Source organism: Podarcis erhardii, assembly GCF_964252035.2.
Source record: "Podarcis erhardii genome assembly, chromosome: 9".
NCBI lineage: Eukaryota > Metazoa > Chordata > Lepidosauria > Squamata > Lacertidae > Podarcis > Podarcis erhardii.
This window is the reverse complement of record NC_138512.1, coordinates 80,032,125-80,049,863: the sequence shown is the minus strand read 5'-3', so window position 1 is coordinate 80,049,863 and position 17,739 is coordinate 80,032,125. Positions and strand designations below refer to the sequence as shown.

The 17,739-nt window shown below is 49.1% G+C and overlaps 1 protein-coding gene across 2 annotated transcripts in view; it reads left to right on the top strand.

Annotated features, from left to right (window-relative positions):
- Nucleotides 1-17,739, top strand: part of EXOC6B (exocyst complex component 6B) — a 218,729-nt gene that overhangs the window by 18,029 nt on the left and 182,961 nt on the right. The window contains exons 2-6 of one of the 2 annotated variants that reach the window (XM_081876792.1): nt 11,401-11,566; nt 13,292-13,339; nt 14,052-14,142; nt 14,246-14,291; nt 17,322-17,526. In XM_081876792.1, coding sequence (XP_081732918.1) covers nt 11,401-11,566; nt 13,292-13,339; nt 14,052-14,142; nt 14,246-14,291; nt 17,322-17,526 — 556 coding nt within the window. Of the gene's footprint in view, nt 1-11,400; nt 11,567-13,291; nt 13,351-14,051; nt 14,143-14,245; nt 14,292-17,321; nt 17,527-17,739 lie in introns of those variants that run through there. The other variant, XM_081876793.1, reaches the window with a different exon arrangement.

The following is a 17,739-nucleotide window of genomic DNA, read 5'->3' as shown; positions in this document are numbered from 1 at the left end:
CTGAGGGATGCCTTAAAATTGCAGATATCCCCACCCTGGGGCATGTAGTTGAAGCTGTGTCTGGTGGCAGAAGTGTTGTCTTGAGGGTCTGCTGTGATGGCAAAGCAGGCCGGGCACATGTTCAGTGCTCTGCTTCTGTGAAAAAGGCTGCTTGGATCCACACACTTTGCAGTCTTTAGGACACAGTTTGCCTATGGGTACATCAAATGCTTTTATTACAGTTAAAATGTCCAGCTGCTGCCTCTTGTCCCACTTCTTGGTGCTTTAATGGTCCTTCTGTAGCTCAGAAGCCTCCCTCCAATTTATGAGGAAATGTGCTATCATTCAAGCTGCCCTCCTTGTGGGTCTGTACCCGTTCTGAAATGTGTGCGCAGTTATGACCTGGATCTGCCCCTGACGAACGGGCTTGGCTTCCGTTTCTCTTGTGCTCAGGTCAGGGTGAGGCCTTCCAGGTCCCTTTGGAAAAACTAGCAAAATGTTGGCCGCAGTGTTGGGTGTGGAGGGGCTTAAAATGGAAGTAATTTATTCTTTGCAGCACTAGATGGCAATGTAATTTCAGAATGTCCCTTCTGTAGCTCCTTGTACCTTGCCTAGAGAGCGGTTATTCCTGGCAGCGGTGTCCTGGTGCCTTTCCACATTACTTGAGCAACAGTGCTGTACTTTGCTTCTGCATGTTGCCTTGACCTAAACTCACCTGCAGTGCTGCATTCATCTTCTTGGACAGGCTTGCTTAGATCTTTTCTCTTGGGGGATCTGCGCTCACTTCCCCCTTCTATGTGTTCTTTGAACAGACAAGCAGGCAATAAAGGATGCAAAATAAAGAATCAAAGAGTGCCTTGCTAAAAACACTAAAGACCAGCCATGAAAAAAAGCACTGCCTTTAATGCCTTATATCTCATAGGGCTTTTCTTACATCCTCCATATGTTCTCTGGCAGGAAGGTGAACATTCTTGGCAAAGGTTCTGTACTTGCTTCGCATTCCATCGCTTGGGATTTGGTGGCCCTCTTTCTTGCATTCTTCGTTGCTGGCAGTTCCAGTGTTCTGCTAACTTGCTTAAATTAATTTGGAAGGTTTATATGCTCTTCCCTCCCGCCCTCCACACTGGTGATGCTGTATCATTAATTGTTGCTATCAAAGGGTTAAAAGGTAGCAGAAACGCTCTAATCACTGAGCAGCTGGAAGTCATTAGGCTTCCAGGAACATGAGTTTGTATAAATAGTCTCCCGTGTGTTTGTTTGCCCCTTTCCCCTTTTTTGGGCGTGTTTGCTGATATGTGTGGTTCGTGGGGGGGGGTTGTTTTTGTAAATAAACCTTATCTTTGAGTTCCAAACCGCTTGCTCCAAGACTCCTCTTTGAAAAGATACTGCCTCTCCTGCCCTTCTTAAACTGCTGCGCGAAATGCTCTGCTGTAGTGGGACTTGTGACGATGGAAGCGCACTGGGCATTTACATTAAACTAATTAAAATTTAATGGGACATTAATCAATAGTAGTGTTTCAGCAAATTGGCGGCCGGCTCCTTAGCCGGGAGGAAGGATGCAGTCCCTATTGAGTAGAAGAACAGAGCACTCTGGTCTGCAGAAACTGTTTCCCTTCCGATCTGGGCACAGTGAGAGCTGCAGAGAAGTGATCTGGGGAAGGAGAGGGATGATGCCAGGGCTGTCGTCGAGCTGCCCTCCTTGAGCAGGCCCACACAGGGTAGCCTCCAGGCAGTGCTGCGGTTCTGGGAAGCCATGTCTTGCCCACAGTGCTATCTCGGTATCTGGGCATTGGACCATTTAAGATATTCTTGTTTGCAGTCTCTGGGGTTAAGCCAGCTGTGCCTGCTTGGAAGAGGGAGAGGGTGATCTGTACAGTCAATATGCCTTAACCAGGCTTCTGAAGGGAAGAGCTGAGCGATTGTTTTAAACATGGAGGCGTGCCAGTTTGCTTCTGGGCTACTTCAGTCTGCTGCGTGTCTTGCTGGGGCTGTAAATTGAAGGGCAAGAGGATAATTAGGGCTCATTAGCAACTTTTCCTTGTTGTGGATTTTTCTAGTTGTGGATTTTGCGGCTAAAGTTAATTCGAGTAATTAACGAAGCCTTAAATGTTTTAACAATGGCTATTACAGACGGTTCTGTCGTTTGTGGCTTATGTAGGCCAAGCTTATGAATAGTTCAGAAGCTCGCATCCTCTGCAGGGGACGCATTGAGGTTGTGCTGCTATGCAACTCTTCAGTGGGGCTTGATCAGGAGGTGTTCCCCGTGGATTATGCCCATGGTACTGTTCTTGTCTCTCATTCTCCCATTCCTTAATTTCCCTCTCCTCCCTCCCTTGTGCTAAGACGTCAGTCCCTTGGCACAAGCAAATGGACCAGGCAGCATCACCCTGTAGCAGCAGGGGCAGCGTGCAACAAGGCCACTTAGGCTGCAGCCTTCAGGGGTACCCAGGGAGAAATGGCCACGTTTCAAAAGAACCAAACTCTGAAAGTTTCAGCCCCTTAGCTCTTAGAAAACTTGGGCTGATGAGATGTGGGTGGTGATTCCTGGAAAATGCAATGGGTGCTGTAGAACTGAGTGAAAGGCAGACTTTTCAGTTGTCAGTGACAGTAGCATAAAAACCGCTTTGTTTTGTGACACCTGGAGGGCTGAGGAATGAAGGGCTCCACCCTTCTTAGTAGCAGGACATGGTGGGAAGTTCAAGCATGCTTCCCAACCTCGCTCACCCCTCTTCCCCACTGCTTCCCACTCTGACCTTCCGTCTCTTCCTCCAGTGCTCCAGTTCAAACACATGAGGATGGATCAGAAGGGAATTTTCTTCACCTGATGATTCCTGGCCCACTCCCCCCCCCCCGGGGGGGATTAGATTGCCATGTGGAAATTGCACCCGCACAAAATTGCCTTTGGGAAGGCCTTGTTGATGGGTCCTGATTTAGGCTCTGGGTTCAACCAGAACCAGTGAAGGTGGTGAAGATCCTGTGTGAGTGTCTGGAGGCGGTTGGAGGATGGATGGCGGCTAACAGAGGCTGAATCCTGACAAGACAAAAGTACTGCTTTTGGGGGACAGGAGGCGGGCAGGTGTGGAGGACTCCCTGGTCCTGAACAGGGTAACTGTGCCCCTGAAGGACCAGGTGCACAGCCTGGGAGTCATTTTGGATTCACAGCTGTCCATGGAGGCACAGGTCAAATCTGTGTCCAGGGCAGCTGTTTACCAGCTCCATTTGGTACGCAGGCTGAGACCCTACCTGCCCGCAAACTGTCTCGCCAGAGTGGTGCATGCTCTGGTTATCACTCGCCTGGACTACTGCAGTGCACTCTCTGTGGGGCTACATTTGAAGGTGACCCGGAAACTACAACTAATCCAGAATGCGGCAGCTGGACTGGTGACTGTGAGCGGCCGCCGAGACCACATAACACGGTCATGAAAGACCTACACTGGCTCCCAGTACATTTCTGAGCACAATTCAAAGTGTTGGTGCTGACCTTTAAAGCCCTAAACGGCCTCTGTCCAGTATACCTGAAGGAGCATCTCCACCCCCATCGCTCAGCCCGGACACTGAGGTCCAGCTCCAAGGGCCTTCTGGCGGTTCCCTCTCTGAGAGCCCTGTTTAGGGAAGCTTTTAATGTTTGATGGATTGCTGTATTTTAATATTTTGTTGGAAGCTGCCCAGAGTGGCTGGGGAAGCCCAGCCAGATGGGCAGGGTATACATACATACATACATACATACATACATACATAATTCAACGGCCGCAGAACTTGGGGGCTACTGGTAAGACGTTCTTTGCATGGCTTCCTTGAGTCATATGGAAAGATTTGTTCCGCAAGGACCTTAGGGTAGTGGAACTTGAATTGCTTCTACTTAGTTTGTGATGCCTCCTGGTTTGGATTACATAGGTTGGTGTGTATATGTGAGAGAGAGAGACAGAGAGGGGATTAAATGCGGATCCTTTCACCTAAATGGGTAGGTGGGTGGGCCAGATCCCACACGGTTCTGGCTGCTTCCAGCTCACGCAGGCCAGCTTTTTCCATGCTGGCTGCCCCACGGGTCTGGGGAGCCTGTGTTGTGGGCAGTGGTTCTTTGGCCACCTGCGCTGTTCCTCCTGAAGGCCTGGTCATTCTGGAACACCATGCGAGGGAAAGCGGAAATGAGTGAAGGACACCCCAGCCGCCTCCATCTGAGCCTGCCTCTCATTAGAGCGCAACACTTTTCCCAGCGATGGCCCACACGGCACGAACACTTTCAAGCGGCTCCGAGCCCCGCTGCGGCGCACTGCTGGATGCCTCCCGTTGTGACGGCCAGTGTGTTTTGTTTACAGCGCATCATAAAGATGATTCACTCCCTCCCTTAATATCAACCAGCTTGGAGGGGCTAAAATCTATCTCGCCTGGGTGTAGGGCTTGTTCCCATCAACCCTACACATGGTGCGAATCAACTGTCCTTCCAACTTGAAAGGGCCTGGGAGAGGCGGGCTTGCTTGCTGACGCACCGCTTTTGTTCTGGGGGGAATTGTTTCCATTGTGTCCTCAACAAGGAGGGAAGCGAAAAGTGTCGCTTGTGGCCAGTTCCCTCTCCATAGTTCTCAGTTGGGGGGATCTGTGCTGGCTGGAGCAGGGCTGGCTCGCCTGCCTTCTGGGTTGCTCCTTGCATTTCCTGGCACTCACTGAGGCCATATGCGAGCTCCCCCACCCCCCAAAAAACCATCTTTCTCTTGTAGCCCCAGATGACAAAAGGCATGTTCCCTAATAAGAACGTTGAAACCAAAAATGCTCTCCTGCAGCTTAAATTGGAGGCATTGTTCTTTATTTCCTTTCTGATGGAGCTGGGTCTGGATCTGCTGGCACTCGGCAGCTCCAGGGTGGCTGAGCTTATTCCTTCTAATTGGCTTGGCCTTTAGCAGAGGCTTCACAGTTTCTTTTCCCTGGTCAGCCAGGGGTCCAGGCTCAAAGCCTCTGGGCATATATGGAATAGAAAATGTTAGCGGTGGAGATGGTCATCTTGGGGTTCACTGGCTGAAGCCCACACACCCTGTGGATTTTCCCTGACTGTTTAGATGAAGTTTGCATCTTACGTTGACCTAAAAATGCTATTATTCATGCGCATGCTCTGAAAGCGGCTCATTGGCGGTGTTCGAAATTGGCCAGGCGCATTTTGCACCTGGCTATTGGCCACTTGCAACCTGGTGAAGATACTTGGGCACCAGAATGGTGCCTGACATCTCCACCATCATGCATACCTGGGGATAATTGGATCTTGCCTGTTTTCACATACTAGCAACACATCCTGTAGAGTGCTATCTGTTAGGAACCAAAAAGTCGTATTGAAAAATACAACCTTTGAACTGTCTGGCCTCCAAATGGCAAGTAGACATTCTGTTTTGGTGACTGTAACCCTAGTTTAAAAAGCCATTTGGCACGTAGCTTATACATCTGAGTTTCTAACACGGGCTCACACCAATTGCTCTTTGCTTGTGTCTGCTTGCTGGCTTGTCCATTTCTGCAGGCAGACTGTGTTTGCTGCAGCCGAAACTGGTTTGTATCCCACGCATGAATATTGAGATCTGGCCTTCTTGGCCCTCCTGAGCCCCTGGTGGATTGTGGGTTCCCGTAATAACCAGTTGGGCTTTTGGTTTTGATAATGGCCAATAGTAAGGTGAAGGTGAAAGATGTCAAGTGAGTGATGGGAGCCCTTTTTTCTACTTCAATTCTTTAACAATATGCTAAGAAAATCCCATAAGGAAGACTGGCAGCCAAGTCCCAAAGCATATGCAATTTGGATTATCTGTCACTAATTGAGAACAGTACGGTTGTGGCTGCAGGTACACAGCCACAGTTTAAGTTGCACGCAGCCGGCTGACCCCAGAAAGTGAGTGCGAAGATTGTATATCTTCTTTCCCCCTTTGAGATTAGCAAAAGCAGGGGCCTGGGGTCACGGTGGTTAAAACCAGAAGATGATGCTGTTGGCAGGCAGTCTTGTCCATTCCTCGCTATCCTCCACCAACCGCCCGCTTCCTGGCTTTGCCCCATGAAGCCCCAACAAGGCCACAACCTCCTCATCCTGTTCCCTGAGGCTGGGGTCTCTGAACCCTTCACTCTTATCACTGAGCTGTGCTGCGTAGAAGGGTCTTCTTGCGCCTTAGAACATTTCAGTGCGGCCAACTGGCTTAGCAGTGGTCCTAGTAACAGCCCCCTCAACTTTCCTAGGGGTGGCTTGCCAGGCCCTTCTTTAAATTGCCGTGTTGGTTTCCTGTACAGCTCAGGACCCAGCAGAAACACCTCTTCTGTACTTCTAAAGCCTTCCATGGCTACTCTCCTGTTTCCTTCTGACATGTCTCCTTCAGCGATCCTCCAGCTCCACCATCTGCAGCTGTCGGAAGGTTCCCAGCTCCCTCTAGACTCTGCATTTGTTGCCCTATGGCTGGGAACCTCCTCCTGCATCTCCTTTGTGCTCATGGATGGAGCTCTGTAGATCAATAGAGTGGCCTGTTTCATCTGGGATTGCCCGTGCTCTCTGCTCTATGAAGAACGGAGCGTTTTTCCTTCCTGCTCTTGGTGCTGGGGGGGGGGGCAGGTTTGGGGCATCCAAACTCTTGCTGACCTCTCCCAGCCCACGCTGTGACTGTTTGCATACTTGTGCATTAAGCAAGCAGCTCGCTTTTTGTTCCACTTTATTTTTAACTTCTTCTAATAAACAAAATGCTAATGCTTTTATGTCGCTTAATGAGAAGAAAATGTCTGAAGGTTAAAAACCATCGTGGCATATTTTGCCTTTTTAAATTGAAGTCCAGGCTTTTGTTCCATTTATTAATTGAAACCAAAAAGCGAGACGTTTCCGTGCCCCAGAAAGTGATCAGGCTGTCCCGGCATGTGAATTCCTGGGGTCCTTGGTTTTCCCTGCTGCCGGCTCCTCCTGCCTAAATGGATTTCAGTTGGGAGCTCCTCATTTAGGGCCAGCAAAGTGGCTAACAAGCAAAGGGGTCACATTTAGACCTGCACCTGTCAGCGGACCCTCCGGCTTAGGCAGAGTGGCTGCAGCACATGCTCATCACACTTTCTGGTGACCAAAAAGTCCATTGGCATTCGGCATGTCTTCCAAGGGGCTTTGAATAGACTATAGAAGAGAATTATGTGTCATCCATATAACCACCTGGGGGCAGGGGGAGCTGGTCTGATCCTAGAATCATAGAATCATAGAGTTGGAAGAGACCACCAGGGCCATCGAGTCCAACCCCCTGCCAAGCAGGAAACACCATCAGAGCACTCCTGACATATGGTTGTCAAGCCTCTGCTTAAAGACCTCCAAAGAAGAGACTCCACCACGCTCCTTGGCAGCAAATTCCACTGTCAAACAGCTCTTACTGTCAGGAAGTTCTTCCTAATGTTTAGGTGGAATCTTCTTTCTTGTAGTTTGGATCCATTGCTCCGTGTCCGCTTCTCTGGAGCAGCAGAAAACAACCTTTCTCCCTCCTCCTCTATGTGACATCCTTTTATATCCTGCACAGGGCTCCTGTGTTTGTGGCTCATGCTGCCATGTCCTGGCTCGCTCCTTGGGCTACTCCTGAAAGGGACCTGCAGTGGGTTGCATGTGAGTAATTCCCTGTAATAATAATAATAATAATAATAATAATAATAATAACAACAACAACAACAACAATAACAATAATAATAATAATAATAAATTTATACCCCACCCATCTGGCTGGGCTTCCCCAGCCACTCTGGGCGGCCTCCAACTGAATATCAAAAAGACAATACAGCATCAAACATTAAAAACTTCCATAAACAGGGCCGCTGCATTGCCTGACTTGTCAGTTGGGACCCCAGCATGCCGTGAGCAGGATGGTCAGGTGGGGACATGTCAGAGCTGCTTTTGCCTCCTGGTTTGTGGCCATGTACAGTCATACCTCATGTTATGTTTGCTTCAGGTTGCGTCCCGCAGCGACCCATAACTACCGGAAAGGGTTACTCCCAGGTTTTGCTGCGTGCGCGCGCACAGACGCGGCGCATGCTCTAAATGACGTTACGCGCATGCGCAGAAGTGGCGAATCGCGACCCACGCACGCGCAGACGTGGGTTGTGTTCTTTTCAGGTTGCAAACGGGCCTCCGGAACGGATCCCGTTCGCAAGCAGAGGTTCCACTGTATATGCAATAAGACAATGTGGAATCACTTTATTTCCAGGGTTCAGATGCGGAGAGAGTGCGTGGACCAGCTTTAAGAATTCTTTTGGGCTCGTGCTGTGGCTGAGCTATGTGGCAGCTTTTCACGAATAGGAGGGATATGCCCTCTCTCCATCGGCTCCCTCTCCCTTAGCCCATCTCACCCCAGTGCAAGCTTGCGATGAAGAGAGTTGTGTATTAGGACTAACCCAAGCGGTCGCTAGATGGCAGGCTCTCCTTTCTTAAAAAAGGCACATTGCTAGTTTCAGATGAGAGTTGTAATGCACCAGGCTGCAGCCTGTGTCTAATGAAGATATACTAATATCCAGATTTATCACCTTTCATTAATTACAAGAGTGCTTGTTTTTAGTTTCCCCCCTGTATAAAAAAACAAGTTTCCTCCCTTTGTACATGAAAATGCTGAGGTCTACATACTGTGTCTAAGACCAGATGATAAAATTTTACTACAATGTTGATGGTTTCCATTTTCATCTTCTCGTTTTATCCCCACCCTGGATCCCATCCCATATTTTCCTAACTGGCGAAAGCTAAGAATATTAGCAAAAGCAACAAAGAGGCTTACAGCACCTTACAGACTAACAAATTTTATTCAGGCATAAGCTGCCATCCACTGGAGCCCAGACGTAGGCTCTGGTGCGTTATAACCCAGGAAAGCTTGTTCCACAATGAAACTTTAAGGTGCCACAAGAATTGTTCATGTCCTTGCAGCAGAAATGTTTTATGGTAGATGATGATAAAACAAGCTATGCATATACTGTATTTTAATTTCCCCCAAACCTTTTGTGGGAGCGGGAATGTGAAATGGAGGTGCCATTTTTATGGCTTTACTACAGTGGTACCTCTGGTTACGAACGCTTCAGGTTACGAGCTCCGCTAACCTGGAAGTAGCTGCTTCTGGTTGCGAACTTTGCCCCAGGATGCGAACGGAAATTGCACGCCAGAGGCAGGCCCTATTAGCGAAAGCGCGCCTAGGGATAAGAACAGTTTCAGCTTAAGAATGGACCTCCGGAACGAATTAAGTTTGTAACCAGAGGTATCACTGTAGTTCTGTTAAATCTTACATCTTTAGTCAGGAAGCTGCTTGGGGATCTGCTAGTGGTTTTTGGCTTTGCATCGTGCCATTCAGAGTTGTATTTAGTACTGGGAGATGTAAGATAGCGTGATAATGGGACAAGTCCCCAGTACAGTGGTACTTTGGTTTAAGAACAGCTTAGTTTATGAACAACTTCGATTAAGAATGGTGTTTTGGTTTGTGAACTTTAGCTTGAAAACAGAACATGTTTCGCTTCCTGTTGAGTGTGTTTCATTTGTAAATTGAGTCCCCCGCTGCTATGGGAAAGCATGCCTTTGGTTTAAGAACGGACTTCCGGAATGGATTAAGTTCATAAACCAAGGTACCACTGTAAACGCCTTGTTTAGGGTGTCTTGTAATGAAGAGGGGTCTCTGTCAGAGCACTCCAATACATGTCTTTACAGAGGGGAAGTTCAGTGGGACTTGCTCCCAGGTAAGCGCGCATGGGATTTGTACTGGTTGTGAGGGGAGGCAGAGGAGCAGCTGCATTCCGAACTGCAGAGAACGCTTAAGCAATCCTAAACCGAAGTGTTGGAGTATAAGATAATAAATCAGAATTCAAGAAGAGAGCGCATTTCTTCTGTTGCCTCACACTAGGGCTTGAACGCACTGTATCATAGAATCATAGAATCCTAGAATCATAGAAGAGTTGGAAGAGACCACCAGGGCCATCGAGTCCAACCCCCTGCCAAGCAGGAATCACCATCAGAGCACTCCTGACATATGGTTGTCAAGCCTCTGCTTAAAGACCTCCAAAGAAGGAGACTCCACCACACTCCTTGGCAGAAAATTCCACTGTCAAACAGCTCTTACTGTCAGGAAGTTCTTCCTAATGTTTAGGTGGAATCTTCTTTCTTATAGTTTGGATCCATTGCTCCGTGTCTGCTTCTCTGGAGCAGCAGAAAACAACCTTTCTCCCTCCTCCTCTATGTGACATCCTTTTATATATTTGAACATGGCTATCCTATCACCCCTTAACCTCCTCTTCTCCAGGCTAAACATGCCCAGCTCCCTTAGCCGTTCCTCATAAGGCATCATTTCCAGGCCTTTGACCATTTTGGTTGCCCTCGTCTGGACACGTTCCAGTTTGTCCGTGTCCTTCTTGAACTGTGGTGCCCAGAACTGAGGTCGAACAGCTCTTAGGGCATCCAGAGGTGCTTGCCCTGTTGTTGTTGTTTATTTATTGAATTTATATACTGCCCTATGCAGTCCCTGGAGGTCTCAGGGCAGTTGTGCAACAGGATTTCCAGTTTCCCTTCTCCGCCCTCCAGCCCTCTGCATGCCCCCCATCTGCTCCAAAGAGTCCCCTAGGATTTGGGGGTGTGTGTGTGTGGAGTTGCAGGGGAAGGAGAAGGAGAGAACACCTGTTGCTTGAGTGGCTGCTTGCTTGTTCTGCGTCTCCTCATTGGGTACTCCTTTTCAATGTGCTTTCTTCTGGATGCTGAGACCTCGCAGTCCAGCTTTGCGCCAAGGATGTTCTTGTCCGCCTACCAGCTTCTTCTCTCATCACGTTGCTGGCTCTGGATGCTGTGTTCCAGATCCTCGGACTGTTCTCCTCTTATTCTTTGCCTTCCCACCCCTCCCTCCCTTCCATGCCCTCCCATTCAGCATTCTGCGGCTGAGCAAGCAGGTGGCAAAGTCAGCCATGCAGATGCGGTGTTGACTCTCTCTTCCTAAACGGTCCTGTGGCAGCTTCTCTTTTCTGAACGGTTGCTGCTCATAGCAGATGGAAAGATTATTTGTGAATCGCCATGTGATGACCATAGTACTATCTCTCTCTGTGTATTTCACTCTGCTGTCATCCACCTTGATCACTGTTAGATTAAAAGCCAGGATATAAACCTTTAAAATACCAAATAAATTGCTGCAGACATTTTTAAAATAATTCGTATTTTCTTCTAAATAATTGAGACCACTTCACTCCTGTCTCTTGAGTAATTCCTTGCACTTCTGTGACGAGGGAAGTGAAGTGGGGGAAAACCCGAACGGCAGATCTTGTTGTGGTGGAAATCATACTCTTTCTCTTGCAGTAAAATTGCAAGGTCTTGCAGCGCATCCTTTCTCCCCTTCCTCCCCACCCTCAGCTCTCCTTCAGATTAATTTAGTGAAGTTCAGTGACTGAGAGTGGATTCTGAAGGTGTCTTTCTGCCCAACCCCCTTGCGTTTCATCCAGGTCTGTCTATGATGGTGAGGAGCATGGACGCTTCATGGAGAAACTCGACGCTCGCATCCGGAATCACGACCGTGAAATCGAGAAGATGTGCAACTTCCATTACCAGGGCTTTGTGGATGCCATCACTGAATTCTTGAAAGTCAGGGCAGAAGCCCAAAAGCTCAAGGTAAGGAATGGGATCCATCACTGTGGGCAGTGCTTAGGATTCCTGTGACGGGGCAATGAGCTCCTTAGAGGAGGCAGCAACCTACGTGTGCTGGTCTGAAGGAGAACCTCAAGTGGAGCAGCAGAGAATGCGCTACAGTCTTGGGTTGGATGCTGGTATGCAGAAGAAGAAGAAGAAGAAGAGAAGAAGAGTTTGGATTTGATATCCTGCTTTATCACTATCCTAAGGAGTCTCAAAGCGGCTCACATTCTCCTTTCCCTTCCTCCCCCACAACAAACACTCTGTGAGGTGAGGGGGGCTGAGAGACTTCAGAGAAGTGTGACTGGCCCAAGGTCACCCAGCAGCTGCATTTGGAGGAGCGGAGACGCGAACCCGGTTCCCCAGATTACAAGACTACCGCTCTTAACCACTACACCACACTGGCTCTCTGCAGGATTACTGCTTGCTATTTACTCTTGAGTAATAGCTGTGGCTGCCTTAAAAGTGGGGGGAGTAAAGTAGAACTTCGTTCTGCAAATAACACTGATCTCTGGTGCGTTTGGTGCACAAAGTGTTTTGAAATTTATGCCACAAGAACGAGGAGGTACAGTTGTTTGGCTCAGGGCAGCAAACCCTTGAGCTGCAAGCTTGAGCGGGTGTTTTGGTTGAGTTGCAAATTGTGTCTCCCATGCCCAGATACAGTAGAGCATCAAAGCTCATTGATCCTGGGAGAGCCAGTGAATGGGTGGGCTTTGAAGCTCCACTATATCAGCCTGCTTAAAACGTTGCTTGGTACAAATTCTATGCCAGTGAGGTCTGTGAATTCATGCCCTGTCCAAGGAAATAGTAGGTTCCTTAGAGAGGCTTGTGAGAGTTTGGTGGCAGCTGTCAGGGGACCAACTTGCATCTTCCCATTCAGTCTAATCATAAGATGCCTGGCTTCAAGGCTGATGTACGTAACTTGACTGTTGAAGTCTCTCCCCTTGCAGCCATTCATACTTCTGAGACCAAAAGTTATTTTCTTCCACATTTTTCCTTTGGCTACCAGCACCATTGCTCAATATTGTAGAAGGCTGAGCAGCTCCTGTGTGTAGTCGGAGAAACTCGGCCCTCCCTTTGCCTCTTCAGATCATGGGAAGCATAAGTTTTAGTTCTCCCTTTGTGTGCTGATGAATTGCCAACTCTGCTGGGATTGAGGTGCTAAGCTCCCACCTGTGGCCTGCAGTCTGTTGCAGCGCTGGGTCTGGGCTGGCGGCTTCCAGTTGGAGCCTCACTTCTGGGCTCACTAGGGCTGCTTCAGAGGCCTATTTCACTGGCCCTCTTCCATCGGTTTTTCACACTAAACCTACGGATTTCAGCTGGCCTGTGCATGCCTTGGTAGGATGCATTTGTGTTACTTTTGACCTCTAGATTGCCTTGTGTGTACTCTCTGAAGCATGGGGAGGCTGAAGAGCATCTCAGGCCTTCTTCTGTGACCCTGGGGCCCAGCAAAGAGGTGTGTTGTCGGTCATGAATAAAGTGTCACAATGCTCTTGCTTCTGTTAAAACATCTCCCAATCCTTGGTGACATTTCATAACCACGCTCACTTTTCCCGGTATCTGGGATCAGTTTGCATGACAAGATTTCGTGTGGGCTTGTTAAGCCAAGGAGCATCTTCCAGTTCATGCAGCCTCCTTTTCCAGCCTGACGCCCAAGACTTTCAACTAGGTGCTAATTGAAACAACGATGTGGTTTTCTCTTTGCAGAATCAAGTGACGGACACAAACAGAAAACTGCAAATGGAAAGCAAAAAAGTAAGCCCAGGGTTCTAGTGTTGTGTGTGGGGGGAAGCATCAGGTGTGGGCTCTGGCCATTGTATTGGTGCCAGACATGTTGGGCTTGTGTGCCAGGGAAAGTGTGTGACTCCCAGGTGGAAGGTCACTGTGTGCTGTGATTTCCTTGCCTGCCTGCCATTTCTCCCACCTGGAAGATGGCACATTCCCTTGCATGCATTTTCTATGCCTCCTTGGTGACGTCTGTACAAGAACGCCCAACATCCAGATTTCAGACTGTGGTGCATGGGAAATGTGAGTGCAAGAGAGCTCCTCTCTGGGAGGCCTTACAGGGAAGAGTTAGTTAGCCCAGAGTGAGAAGCTCCGTGGCCCAGCCCCCCTCTCCCCTCTCCCCTCTCCCCTCTCCGCTCTCTGCTCTGACGTGTTCCTTGCTGGTAACCTTCCCTCTGCCACCTGCAGCTGCCTGAAGTGCATTTCCGGCTCCCTCTGCCTTTCCTCCTTTGCTGCCCTGTATGTTGGAAACGACTTCTCATGTAGGCCACGCTTGCTAGCAACAGCTACAGTCCACATAGGCCAGGAATACCCTGATCCATTTTCCTCATCGTTTCTTGATCCTGAATGGATGGTTGGGTGGAACAGAAAATGGTCCTGTTGCCTCTGAGCCTTTGGTATGCAGCAAGCAAAGTTGACTTGGAATGCAGTGCTAGTGGTTAAACGGAGGTTTCTTTTACAGCTGGTGGGAGCGATGGAAGAGCTGAAACAGTGCCGGCTGCAGCAGCGCAATATTTCTGCCACAGTGGATAAGCTCACGCAGTGCCTTCCTGGTGAGAGACGAAGCAAAGAGCGTCTGCATGGCTCTAGATAGGGCACCAGTACCCCATTTCTTCTCTTACTGACTTCTGTATCCTTGTGTCTCCTCTGCTCTAGTTCTGGAAATGGATAGCAAATTAAGAGAGCAAATGAAATCTAAAAGGTAAGCTCATAACGGTGGCCGGCGTGACAAATGTGACAGCGTCTGTCTGGAGGTCTTAGCTTCACTGAAACAAACGGGCAGACACCCCAAGAACGGAAGGGCAAATGGCACAGCCGGCTCAAGGCATTTTGGCCTCTGAGACCGGAAACGCAAAAGCTGCTCCCGTCCTGCAACCCAGAGCAAGCCCCACTGGGCGCTCACTTCCCTCTTGCTTCAGTGGGGCTGCTTGTGCAGGGGAACTTCCCAGGGGCTTGTGCCCCATGGCTCAGCCTTTGCCTCTCACTCTGCGTAACTTACTGCCGCCTGGCTTCATCCCACAGAAAGCCTGCCTCTGGGAAGCCCCGTGGTCCTGTTCAGCCGAAAGCAGACTGGGTCTCTTGCTGCCCTGATGCATATACATCATACCTTGGTTTTCGAACAGCCTAGTTCTTGAACGTTTTGGCTCCTGAACGATCGAAACCCAGAAGTGACTGTTCTGGTTTACGACCGTTCTTTTGGAAGCCGAACGCCCGATGGGGCTTCCCTGGCTTCCGATTGGCTGTGGGAAACTTCTTTTGGTTCCTTTCCCCCTCCTTCAGCCACTGCAATATAGAAGGGGTAATGCCCCCACTCCTAACCTATTTTGACAAGGATCCTCACAAATCACGTTCTGAATATACCCATGGCAAATGTCTTGCATAAAACCATTGCACCGGCAGCTTTTAATGTCTGGTGTTTGGTTGTGTTTTTTATATTATGTTGGAAGCCTGCCAGAGTGGCTGTAGGCGGAGTAAAAGGAATAAATCATCATCATCATCATCATCATCATGTCTAAATGACCAAGTAGAGATGGATTTGAGGGTTTCTTCTAACAATACTGCCCTTCATCTTCCCCATTTTAAGTCTCTTTTTAATGGTCTCATTTTGCCTTCTTTCTACTGAGGCAGAGCGCATGTGCTAATTTATATCTTAATCAGTTCCCCTCTTGATGTACCAGCTTCATTCTCCTCGCACCTGTGAAGCAAGCTGCAAGGGGAAATATCCCCCCCCCCAAAAAAATCTAGTTTTCCCGAAAGGCCGGTTTGGTTGGCGAATATTTGACTACTGTCTGACTTGCTTGGCTGTCAGTGAGATGGGAGCCTCTTTTCTCCTATGCTCAGCCAGATGGGGGTCAGGTACTTAGTTTGAAGATCTGTCTCTCTAACAGTTGAAAGATGCCTTGGACTCTCCTGCCTCTTCCTCCTGTCTTTGCAGCTGGTTTGTGTCAACAGGCTTCATCCTTGTCTTCCAAAGGGGAGAGCCATTTTGGTCTGATGCAGCATAAACGAAGCATCTTGAGCCTTTGTTAGTCTTTCAGGCTTGTTTGCTGCCGTTAATCCATCTCTGGACGGTGTCCCGGAAGTCCCTCGGGGTGAAAGATGGCACCACGTGGAGTTGGCCTCCAGGCTCCTCTCATGAGCGCAGGAGCCGAGGCGCCACGGCTGTTGAGAGGCTGAGCAGGGCACAGCTGGGAGGCCTGGCTTGGGAGCTGCGCTCCGAGGGGTGGCGGGTGAGTGGGTGACAGGGGCATGTTTGGGTCCACATGACCTCACTGGCTTGAGATGTCTGTCAATGGGAAGAACATTTGCTGCTCTGGCAGGCTGTCGGGGGGCCTGGGTGGCGAGTGTAGCCAAACTCCACAGGTCCCTTTGGTCATCCTTCAAACAACAGTGTCTTGAGATGAAGCAAGCCTGGCCTGCGTCTGTTCTGCTGGCCTAATGTCTGGCTACTCGTGTAACCTTTGCTTTCTCTCCAGAGGAGCTGCATTTTATTGGAAATAGCTTTACCTAAACCTCATGGCAACACAAACAGAGCCTGGATTCCTGGAGTAAACAGCACACTGACTTTTGCTCTTGATGGCCTCTACAATTTTCAGTTAAAACAACTTCCCTTTCCTCCAGTTGCACATTATGCAAACATTGTTTGGAGACAAGGACATCTGAGTAGTTCTGTGTGTGCATTTTTCAACTGGCATGCACACTTTCTGACTAGACACATTTTTAGTGGTAGGGGGTGTGAACGCCAGAGTGTTCTGACCAAACATCTTTGGCATGTGCTACATTCCTGCTGAAACCTTTTCTCAGGACCCCCAGAAACTCCACTGATTTCACCCCTGGGTTTGAAAAGTTCGGTAAGAAGCGGAATCTATTTTCTTGCCTCTTAAATAAATGCAAGCTGCTTTCCAGCTCTCTAAAGTCTCCTGGTCCACCCACCTGCATGCACCTGTGTGCACCGACTGTCAGGACTAGCAGGCAAGGAACTGAGAAATTGTTGCTTTTGGAGGAAATCTTTTTTTTTAAAAAAAGGATCATAAATGGGCTTGTGCAGTGCTCATGATATAAAAGAAGTTTGTGCAAGAGAGTCCTCTTGGATTGTGTCCCCTGCTTGCAATTTTTCTTTGCCCAATCATGATATGCTTCACTTTGACTCAAAATGTGTTGGCTAGAATTATTGTTCTGCCCGCTGCTAGGTTCACCTTTTGTGTCTCCTTGAATCCTTCCACTGACTTGCCTCCCCTTTTCTATGTCCAGAAACCCTCTCCCTCTTTCTGGTCGAGGATGTCAGTGCCTTTGCCCCTTCTCTCTAACTTGCAACTTTCATTTCTCCCTGGGCTCCTCCTCTGCCTCTGTAACCTAGTTCTGATAGCAAGGCTGCCATTCTGCCTAACTTTGTACAGCTCTTGTTCCTTGGGCTTCTTGTTCCAAGAAGTCCCATCATGGTGGTGGGTGACAGGCCCCTCTTCACTGGCAAAATGGGCTATATGCTAACCAGAGCCTTTTCCCAAGAAGGAGCCATGAGTACTTATACAGTTTGTCTTCCCACTTGTAGGCCGATAGACACAAGGGTGGGGTGAGTAGGCTTGGGTGTCAGCTGAACTGTAGAAGCTGTATGGGACCCGGGTGTCTCTCGTTTTAGAAGGCCAAAGTTCTGCCAGTTGACCACCATCTTCTGGGAAGCTGTTGAATTGAGTGATCTTTCCTGCTTCTGATGAGCGTTGGTCTTCTCTTCCAGACACTACCCTGCCCTGAAGACCCTGGAGCACCTGGAGCATCTGCACTTGCCTCAAGTGAGCCATTATCGCTTTTGCAAGGTCATGGTGGACAACATTCCAAAACTGCACGAGGAGATCAAGGAAGTCTCCATGTCCGACCTCAAAGATTTCCTGGAGAGCATCCGGAAGCACTCGGACAAAATTGGCGAGACAGCAATGAAGCAGGTGAGCTGAGCCATGAGCACTAGGCGGGTGCCATGTTGAGCGGAGTGGTCTCCTTTCGATGTTTGAAGCACCTGTGGTTTGCAGATGGCCATGGATGTCACTGTGGAGCTCCTGGTTAGGAGAGGCTCCTTTTCTGTCCCTTCCGTTGCTTGTGACTGCCCCATGTCACTGGTTGGATGGGGGACTGTGGGAGCTCCTCACACTTCTGTCGGC